The sequence below is a fragment of the Panthera pardus genome, unplaced genomic scaffold, assembly GCF_024362965.1.
Source record: "Panthera pardus isolate Hobbes unplaced genomic scaffold, ASM2436296v1 HiC_scaffold_22, whole genome shotgun sequence".
NCBI classification, from domain to species: Eukaryota; Metazoa; Chordata; class Mammalia; order Carnivora; family Felidae; genus Panthera; species Panthera pardus.
In genome coordinates this window covers 58,899,504-58,909,673 of record NW_026526788.1, presented here as the reverse complement: position 1 = coordinate 58,909,673, position 10,170 = coordinate 58,899,504, and the positions used below count along the sequence as shown (strand labels likewise).

At 56.7% G+C, this 10,170-nt stretch overlaps 1 protein-coding gene across 2 annotated transcripts; it reads right to left on the bottom strand.

Moving 5' to 3' along the window:
- Positions 1-4,858: 4,858 nt before the first annotated feature.
- TWNK (twinkle mtDNA helicase) lies at positions 4,859-9,649 on the bottom strand. Of its 2 annotated transcripts, none has more exons than XM_053909854.1 (5): positions 8,354-9,649; positions 8,135-8,189; positions 7,668-7,775; positions 7,210-7,351; positions 4,859-6,051 (listed from the first exon to the last, which is right to left on the bottom strand). In XM_053909854.1, the coding sequence occupies exons 1-5, from the start codon at positions 9,594-9,596 to the stop codon at positions 5,731-5,733; spliced, it is 1,869 nt and encodes a 622-aa protein (XP_053765829.1). In that variant the 5' UTR covers positions 9,597-9,649; the 3' UTR covers positions 4,859-5,730. The 2 variants fall into 2 exon arrangements, with proteins under 2 accessions (XP_053765829.1, XP_019314724.2); XM_019459179.2 differs by having other exon boundaries at positions 7,927-8,167.
- Positions 9,650-10,170: the final 521 nt, after the last annotated feature.

The window sequence follows — 10,170 nt, the reverse complement described above, 5'->3', positions numbered from 1 at the left end:
CTACCCCTACCCGGGCCCCGGGGCCAGCGGCAGCTGGTCATTGTTCGAGCACAAAGGGCCGGGCGCCAAGGCGGCCGCCCTTCCCCCTCCGCTTCTTCGGTCGAAGCCTCCCCCGCAAGACACACTCTCCGGCTTCGGAGTCCAGAGCGAGACGCCGAGGGTCGGCTGCCCCTCCCCCGCCCCAACCCCTGCTACCGGGACCCTGCGCCCCAGGATGAGTCGGGGGCCGAGGCTCGCGCCGGGCCTGCCCCCCACCCCCAGCGGTTGGTGGAGGAATATTTGGACTTGCGGAGGCGGCGCCACCTGGCGGCGCATTCGGTGAATACACTCAGTCACCCCCCGCCCTCCACCTTGGGGGCCTCTACACGACTCCCCGGCCCTGTACCCTCTCCTGCGCGAGCCCAGGCCTGTCTCAGGCGCGGCTCTCTGCTCCCCAACCTTCCCTCAGAATCATTTAAGAAGGAGGTCATTGCTGGGAGAGGAGGCGCAGCCCCTGGTCCCCCAACAATCACTGGGGTGAGCCGGTCCAAACCTACACCAGCCTCACAGCTGACAACATTCCTCTGCCTTCTCAGGGTCGCAGATAGTCTCACCTTCTGGCAAACACCACAGTCTTCATAACACCCACACGACCTTTCCCACATGCAGTCCCACGCAGCCACAATCACACAGTCTCATCCATCACGTGGTTCCACGCTCCTTTCCATAATCTTTCAGGCCACCGCACACACAGACATACTCCCTGTCACAAACCTTGTTGTGCACAGTCTTTCACAACAACTCAAAGTCCTTACTACCGACTCACGATCTTAAATAGGCTTCCTCTCCTAAGCATCTTTCACACATTGGTGGTCTCATTCACAGTCAGACAACTTTCATAAACAGTGAGTTTCACAAACATTCTACCACACAGACTTTCCCCGAAGGGTCTCTGTGCCCCAGTCAGGTCAGCTGATGCCCACACCCCTGGGCAAGAACAGCTTCCCACCCCCTACTTGCAACCCCACCCCCAAGGCCAAGGCCTGCCAGAGCTCCTCTGCCCCAGGAAGGAGCATCCCCCCCTTCCAGGCCACAGCCCTGGCCAGCTCTCAGCTCTATTTTTAGCTCTATGGAAAGGGTTGTTTTTCTTTCTTTTTCCCTGGAAAGGGAGACATAACCCAACTACCCTCAGGCTCATCCCAGACCCTGAGCCTTACAAGAACAGACTGAGCCCCCCCTCCCCAATAGAGACCCCCTCCCCTGGCCTTGCCCTGATCCCAGCCTCTTGGGGCACCAGGAGCCTCCTCCCCTTTCTGGCAGCCAGCCCAGAAGCTCAGGCAGCAGCTGGGCTCAGCATGTGTGTAGGGGTGGAGGGTGGGGCGGTGAGGGAGGCAGAAGGCCGCTGCCCACTCCCTCATTCCCTGGGGGAGGGGGCTCATCCTCCCTTCTAGGGGAGGGAGATAGGCCCACTCTTGTATTTAGGGACATTTACCCTCATGCATTCTCCGGGAAAGGGCTCCCACCTTCGCAGGAGTGGGCTTTCTGCTCCTACATTGGGGGGAAGAGCTCCCAGTTGTGCAAGGAGGGGAGTGGTAGGAAGGGGACCCACTGGGGCTCAGGCAGCTGCTCCCCGGACTGGAGGTATGGGGCAGGGGCTGCTGTACACTGCCATCAAAAATAACTCCCTTCTTCGATACCTTCAGGGATGAGGGCACCACGAACATGTTCGGGTGAAGGAAGGAGAGGAGCCCAGGTCACCCCACCCAGTGCAAGTCTCCAGTCCTGCGCTACCCGGACTCCAGGGGGCGTTCTGTTCCCACTTCTGTGGGAAGGTTTAACACTTCTCTGGAAGGAGAATGGAATACTGCTCGGCTGGAGACCTTGCAGACTCGCCCAGGACTGGGGAGGGAGGTCCTCGCCCTGATGCGCGGGTGGGGGAGCACAGCCCACTTGTCTGCGAAGCGATCACGTGCTCGGCGCCTGTTTACGTCTTAGTCTTCACCTGTGGGCGGCCAGGAAGCAGGAACCTCGGGAGGTGTCCCACCCGGCCCGCCCCCGTCGGCGGTCACAGGGCAGCCCTTTATCTCCAACCCCCGTCAAGTGCGCGACAGCAGAGCGCTCTGTCCGCTGGGGGTCCGTGCGGGCCAGTGGCGCTGCTCCAGGGACTGCAGGGGTAATCTATGGGGCGCGTCCTTTCCTGAATGCACGTGTGTTCGTGTGTCCCAAGTGCGTGGGTCTGTGTGCGCGCGTGTGTGTGCCCGCTGGTGTGAGTTTGTGTCGGTTCCCTGTTCAGACTCCTCGCCTGCGCCCCGCCCCCGTCCCCCAGAGTAGGGACCCCTTTCTCACTCCAGTCCCCGGCTTCCCCAGATCGGGAAAGTTCGCTCCGGAGCCGGGATGTGTGGAAGGCTGGAGTTCCGATACCTCCGTGTCCCCACCACTCACCCAGCGCCACCTGCGCCGCCGCTCCAGCTCCCGCCCAGCTCCTGCTCCAGCGCGGGCACCTCCTCGCCGCAGATCCGCCGGCTCCCAGCCAGCTCCGGGCTCCGGACTCCGGGCGCCCGCCTGGCCGGGCCTGGTGGAGCGGGGCGGGGCGGGGCGGCTGAGGCCGCGCCCCCGGCCCAGGAGGGGAGTGGTCTGCCCAGCACCCCCTCAACAGCCGACCCGGTATCCAGCCCAGCAGTAGCTCAACGGTGGCCTGAGGCTGCTCCGCTGGCCTCCGACTTCACAGGCTTCTGGATTTGGCTTTCGACCTGGGAAAGGGGCGAGCAGCACGTGACCGAGAGCTAAACTACCTGGGTGCCCTAACCAAGTTGGCGATAGGGCTTTACTGCCACCTGCCCGGCCCTGTGGGGAGCCAAACCGAGTCCACTCTCAGCTCCTTCCCTAGGCACCGGGAAAACCCCTAGGAAGCAGACAAAGAAGGCTCAGGTTTCACCAAAACAGACCCCGCCCCACCCTCGGGTCAGAGCTGCCCTCGCACAACTACCTTCCCCCTCCCCCGGAGTAGGTGTCTGCCCAGGTGAGTGTGCTTGCCAGTTCTGGCCCCCCACAGAGCAGGGGCCAGGCTTCCCTTAGACTCATAAAGTTCCACCCACAGGCACAAACAGGAAGTTGCCTTGTATTGCAGGGAGGCACCTAGGGCTCCCTCCCTCCATGGCACCAGAGGCGGCCTGTGGGAAGGCACAGACTGCGAGGTCTCTAGGTATCTGGGCCACACTCGCAGCCTGAATACTTGGGCAGCGGGAGTGCAGTGAATTTAGTCCCTTCTCAAACCCATCTGCAGTAACGAAGCTGCTGGAGGACTGAAGCTGCCCCCCTCACAGACAAATGTGACCCGGAATCTGAGAGCTGCGGATCCAGCTGGACCCTGCTTGGCCAGGCCCTTCCTGAATGCTCAAGGAGATTCTTAATATCCAATTGGACATAGGCAGAACCAGGGTAATTTGACTTAATCTGCTCTGGTTGGGTACAGGGACAGTGGCTCCCAGGGATTCCCCCACTGCTTTCTAGGCTCCTGGGACTCTTGAACATACTTTGGGCTAATCTTGATGTGAGGTGTTTTAAGACAGGGGTGCAATGGAATGTGTTTGTGTAGGGGGAGGGCTGGGGGAGCATTAGCTTCCCCTGCCCCCCATCATTATTCTCGTTTGTGCCGGGCAGGGAGTCTGCTAGGAGGGTGGGCCAAGACAAACAGGCAAGTGTGTGTCTGTCCCTCTATCCCCAATTCACAGGGACCTCCGGGATTTCCTGAGAACTCACCAGGAGTTCCCAGTAGATCAGAATGTGGGATGTAGAACCCACATCCTCAGAGGTAGGACTGACCTGGTGGTGTGCATCTGGAAGGCATGGCTGACGTTGTTATAGACCCTGGATGAGGCCTAGACCAGCCAGCGGCTGGGAATGATTACTGCGGGATTAGGAGGCCTGGCTCCAGCCAGTCTGGGAGACCCCCAAGAAGGGAGGCCCTGGAGGAACTACCCCCTCCCTCCCCCACAGGTTCTTCCCCAGAGAACAGCTTTGTTCCAGGGTCTATTTCAGGAGTCAGCTGTAGCCATAGTTCTCACACCCAACAGACCAGAGAGCCCAGAGCCTTCCAGAGGGCCCCAGAAGCCCGCTTAGGTGGACTGGGGGAACCTGATAAGGCAGCCCTGCCTGGAGGGAGCAGGAAACCTCCGCCTACCCTTACAAAAGGCTTCTTCTCAGCTCCCTCAGGACACCTGGCATTCTGACCACTCTTGCATGCAAATCTAAAGGGAAAATAGGGCTTAAGGGTATCAGAGGAAGTGAGATGGAAAAGTGCCATCATTTAGAACTATTTTTCACAAGTCTCTTACAGGACAATCCCCTTCAGTACTTGTTAAAGACGAGAAATCCTGTAACTTTTCTCAAACCTCTAGAATCAGAAACATCTGTGTGTGTGTGTTGGGGGGGAGGGGAGTAGGCCCTAGGTTCTTCATTTTTAAAGAATCCTAGGAGTTCTGACACATACTGACATAAGACAAACACTGAGTGTACAAGGATGAGGAAAATGGATGGGGAGTCCGATAAGAAGGCAGCATGCGGAACCCGCACTCAGGTCAGTGAGTGGCTCGTATCACTGAGGGACAGCTGGTCAGGCAGGGCCTAGACATGTGGCCCACTGACCCACACCTGTGCCAGGGATCACATGGAGATCTTCAGGGAAGATAAGGATAAAGAGACACCATTCTGTCATCCCTAAGCCAAGAAGAGGTATAAGGGGTTGTGTGGGTGAAGGCCCTTTAATGCCCGTTTCCTTGGGAGTGCACAGCTAAGACTCCCTACTGAAAGCAAGAGGAAAATCCAGTTCTAGACTGGGGAGACACCTGGTGGACAAATAAGAAAAAACACAGAAACCAAGGCAATGGAAAAACTGTTTTCAGTAAAACTAGAAAAGGCTCTACAAAAAGTCATGACTGTCCACCCCAGTGGTCTGAGGTGACAGAATATGGAATCTGTGTCCATGTGGCAGGCACTCTGGGCTCTGCTTCCTTCCATGGCTCTCTGGCCAGCTTCCACCTTTGGGGCCCTGATACTACAGGGTCAAGCACCTAGGATCCAATCAGTGGTAGGGAGTGCCACCTCATGGCAGGGTCCAGAATGGGCCAGAGAGGAGTCTGGTACCCACCATGTCACCCTTTGGCTTCACAAGCCTAGGTTTGAGTTGGGCAAGAAGTCCTCTATTCCCTTCTACGTTCAGGGGGCCTGAACCCACTGCTTTGAACTCAGTTTGCTCATTCCCACCTCAGGGCCTCTGTATCTCATTTCCGCTCTGCTTGGATCCCTCTTTCTCCAGATGTTCACACGGCTCAATCCTAGTCCTTTAAGCCCCATCTCCGATGTCCTCTGCTTAGAGATATCTGTTCCGACCCTAATCTACACTAGGCTGTACGTATTGCCGTTTTCTTTTCTTCATGGTGTATCTCACTGTCTAAAAATACATTTTGTGTTTGTTCATTATTTCTCTTGTCTTGCTTATCAGACTGCAGGTTCTAGGGAGGCAGGGAGCTCATCTGTCTTGTCAGTGCTGTATTCCCAGGACCTAGAACGAAGCCTGGCACACAGGAAGTTCTCAAGTCTCTCACTATGGAACTCTGCCCTAGGTTAGGCCCCTTGGTGGAGGACCCCTAGCTTAGGCCCACAGGACAGAGGTAGTCTTGGCAGAGGGCTAAAAAAGTCTATGCCCCTGCCTGTCCGGCCAGGCTCATTTCAGTGTCCGGCTCTGAACGGCCTTCACCTGGAGGGCCTGGAGGGGTCTGGCTGGCAGGGCTGGTGGGCCTGATCCAAGCAAGTCTCAGAGTTCTGGGGCACAGCCCCCTTTTTGCCAGAAGAGGGCTTTTTGGTCGCTAGCCCATTGTCATCCTTGACCTTCTTGAGCCGAGCCTTGCTCTTTGGTGGTATGGAGAAGGTAAGAGAGCTCTTGTTGAATTCAAGTGGGAAGACACCTACGTCTCCATCAAAGCGGTTCTTGGACACCTGCAGATACCGTTTCCCTGGACCAGTTACCAATTTCCTGTCCTGTAGGATCAGAACGTTGTCCGCTTCCTGGCTTGCCTGGGGGATGGGGGCAAAAGGAGGAAGGAGCAGTGAGAAGACATATGAGAAGTAAAAAGGAAGGTTGAGGGTCCAGGGAAGAATGGCAAAGCCATGGACTACTGACCACAACCTGGGGCCACCTGAATCCTTCAGTTCCTTGACTACTCACTGCTGCCCTAGATTCTGTACACGCCATTCCCTCTGATTGTAACACTTTTCCACAGCCCACCACCCCACTCAACCCCTGCTTCTTATCACTCAGGTCTCTATCAGAATGTCACACTTTAGGGCGCCTGGGTGGCTCAGTCGGTTAAGCGTCCGACTTCGGCTCAGGTCATGATCTCGCAGCCCGTGAGTTCGAGCCCCGTGCCGGGCTCTGTGCTGACCGCTCAGAGCCTGGAGCCTGTTTCAGATTCTGTGTCTCCCTCTCTCTGACCCTCCCCTGTTCATGCTCTGTCTCTCCCTGTCTCAAATATAAATAGAACGTTAAAAAAAAAAAAAATTAAAAAAAAAGAACGTCACACTTTATCAGAGACCATTCTTGATCCCCATAAACAAAGAACGAACCATCATCTTCCCGCTTCTGTGTTACTCTCTTCCCTAGCTCCATGTCTGTTCCATTGTGGCACAGTTTGTGCTCCCCACCCTGTATGCCCTGTGCCCAGCCGGCCTGCCATGTAACAGGCACTCAGTGTACCCCTGGAAGCTCCAGGACTGGGCTGGTCCCGCTGCCCAGGAGGCCCTCCCATTTATCCGATTATCTAGCACTTACTGTCTGCCAAAACTCAACCTAACCTTTGTTGACACCTCCTCTCCCCAAATGGGTGAAGAAGTCTCCCCAGATGTCCCAGGCTGACTCAGATGTTTCGCGGCTCCCCCAATGCCTGTGTTGCCTACTGTAGCTCTTATCATACTGAGTTATAATCACGGTCTTGCTATTTTCCCCACTGGATGATGTGAGCTCTTAGAGGACAAGGAGGGCAAAGGACCAACTATCATCAGCCTTTATATTCCCAGCACACGTATTCCTCATGTCATGGCCCGAAGGCAGCGACAGCTGTCTCCTGCCTCTTCTAAGTGGATAGTCAAGATGATTTAAGGCTGAGTGAGGGCCATCCCTGGTCACACCTGCCCCCTCTACCCTCCTAAGCTTGGGCTCCCCTAAAAGCCACTCACTTTGGCTGAGCCAAAAATGGACGCTGTCTGCAGTTCCTTATCGTCATCCTCCTTCCGGGGGTGAATGACCAGTGTCACGTGGCAGCTATTGTCTGTTGCAAACTTTCGAAAGGCCCCGACGATGTAGTCTTGAGCTGCAATCCTGCCCCCACCCCAACAAAGTGAAGAGGTTATCAGACACAGACAGAAGCACAAGAGCGTGCACACACTCTTGATTCATTCGCATCTCCCCAGGCCACAGACCCACACTACTTCACTCTACCCAAGAACTCACACTTAGGTTCCTCTCCATACGTCCCACTGCCACAACCCACACGTCTGTGAAGGCAGAAATACACACAGGGTGGTGTGTACTGGCACACAGGTCAGACATCAAGAACACAGCGTGTGCCTAAGGGCCGGCTGCCTACGAAGACACGCGTGTTCAAGTGTGTTCCAGTTACACAAGAGGGTGTCACCTGTCTGTGGACAGCGGCTCGTGCCCCATCATGAACTGCAGATTGTCGATGACCACATGACAAATGTCATACACGTATACTGCATGTTGCATTGTGTCTATCACAGTCCTGGGAAGAGGAAGAAGCAAGGAATTCAAGAGTCAGTTACAAGCAGTCTCTAGACCATCCCAGCAGAGAAGCCAGCATTCCTGAAAATTCTGTTGGGGATCTGTTCTCCTGCAGTCCCATTCTCTGAAAACCCTCGGCCCTGGAATCTCACCTGATGCTCTGCTGCCCATGGAAAGTCATGAAATAGAGAGGCAGGTCCTCAAAGCGGTCGGCCCACTCATCGTATTTGTCCAGTTGCTCTTCTAGCCGCCCCACAGCGAACTGTGTCAGCATGACCCGGGCGAGTCTCACGTTGCTGATCTCAAAGCTACCCCATAGCGTGTTTACCCCCTGGGTACACAAATCCAGGGCATACTCACTGATGAATGTGGTCTTCCCACTGCCTGTTGGCCCTGCAGGGGGTTGAATACAGACCTGGGTAAGGGAGGAAAGTTCTACCCTTAAAATTAAGACCCGGAGCAAGGGTTTCAAAGTTGGGAGAAGCCTCCTCTTTAACATTTGCCATGGCCCAAACCCACATGCGTTTCACCACCTGATCCTCTGCCTCTTACCCCAAGAAGTGATTTCCCAAGGCTCACCTGTGAAGACTGTCAGCTCGCCCTTCCGATGTCCCTTCAAAAGACGATTGAGGTCTGGGAAGCGGTTCCAGCGGATGCCAGCTGCCTGCTCCACATTTGACAATTCTCCTAGCACCTCCTCCCGAAGCTGCCGGAAAGACACGATCGACTTGTGCCAGGCGGGCAGGGCGGTACGCAGAATACGAGAAAGACTTAAGCCTCGGTTCAGGGCCTCCAGGGGCCGGGGCTGCCGGTCTCCAGGCCGCACCAAGGAGCATCGCTTGGGATTCAGTTTTCGGGCAAACAACTTGGCAGCTTCCCAGGACCGAAGGTCATCTCCTAGCCAGAGCACAATACGTCGAAACTGTTCGAGGTAAGGGAGCAAGGCAGGGGGTAAGCAGGCTGTTCCTCGGGGTAGGGCAAGGGTGGGCAGCCCTGTGGATTGGTTCAAGGCCAGGCTGTCCAGCTCACGACTCGTCAGTACCACCTCAACATCTCGACGACTGATCAGTGGTAATCCAAACAGATTACGGTAGACCCCAGGCCGGGGAATGGTGGTTTCCTTGTAGTGCACTCCATCTCTCTGGCCTTCAGCGCCTAGTAGCTTCAAGCCTCGTAATCCCAGACCTCCAGGGGAGAGCCAAGGGAAGACAAGGCTGCGAGCCGGCCGCAAATACCGCACATTGAAACGCCTGAGCGTGTCATCTGTCACTCTGGTAAGGCCAAACATCACACGAGCCAGCTGGGCCTCCTCCGGCTCAGGCAGCTCCCAGAGAGGTACAGCTCGGTCCCAGATCCTCCGGACCTCCTCACTGTCCTCCACTTCTGGGGCCTCACTGAGCAGGACTCCCTCTCTGGCCCCATCTCCTCGTCCCTCCACACTGGCCTGGAAGTCTTCCCAGCTCCCCTCTGCTAGACTGGTCATGCAGAGAAAGCGGCCTGTGGTCTTGTCAATGAAGAGGCTGAAGGAAGCAGTAGCACCATTCTGGTCCTTGAGCGGCAAGGCCTTTACAAAGGGACTGGGTGCCCGCAGGCAGCTGTGGCCATCTTGGAAGGGGATCCCACGTGCCCGCAAATATTGGCGGATTTCAGTTGTAGTTACAGGCAACACTGGCACCTCCAAGGCTGGGAGAGCCTCCTTCCTGTACCGTCTTCGGGGAGGGCCTGGGGCCAGGCTTCTGGGCAGGCCCCTGCGACCCATCCACTCCCCACGCAGCGGCAGCAGGATACGGAGGGGGTACCCACCTCGAAGGAGTATCCACATTCCTAGTCAAACCGAGGAAGTCACTACTTGAAATGCCTTCCGTGCCTTGTTCGGGGGGGGGGGCGGGGGGGGGGCTTCGCTAGGTCAGACCCCAGGGATCCTCGGCGCAGCACTCTACAGAGCCCACTGGAGGTGGTTTCTTTCTTCCAACTTCTCCCTCATAAACATCTCTCTGAATCCTCTTCAGCCCCTGCGCATTGCTACTTCACATCTATGGCCATCTACAGGACCCTTTCACGTCCGTGGGCTTCTGTCTGGCTCTCTGTCTCCATGGCCCTGTGCAGCCACCTCACCTCTACGACCCTCCACACTGCCCCTCACCGCTGTGCCTTGCCTAGATCATCTCTTTACCACTTCCGCCCCTCCAGGGGATCTCCTGGTCGTCCTCATCTCTACCGCCGCCTGAGCCCTTCCTGGCCTCAAGGCGCTAGCCCCCAACTCGAGGCTCTCCTCGCCGCTCCTTCCTTCAAAGAGGACTCACCACAAGTAGAGCGCCATCCGGCGGCTCCCGCCAGACCCCGCGCTCACCTCGCCCCCGCGCCCGGGTCCTCCCTCGACTCTACTGCCAAGAGCT

Coding starts and splice junctions, on each gene's coding strand:
- TWNK (XM_019459179.2), bottom strand. CDS start 9,596: ATGTGGATACTCCTTCGAGGTGGGTACCCCCTCCGTATCCTGCTGCCG. Junction 8,168..8,353: donor CGAGCTGACAGTCTTCACAG/GTGAGCCTTGGG, acceptor AACCCCCTGCAG/GGCCAACAGGCAGTGGGAAG. Junction 7,776..7,926: donor CATGGGCAGCAGAGCATCAG/GTGAGATTCCAG, acceptor TCCTCTTCCCAG/GACTGTGATAGACACAATGC.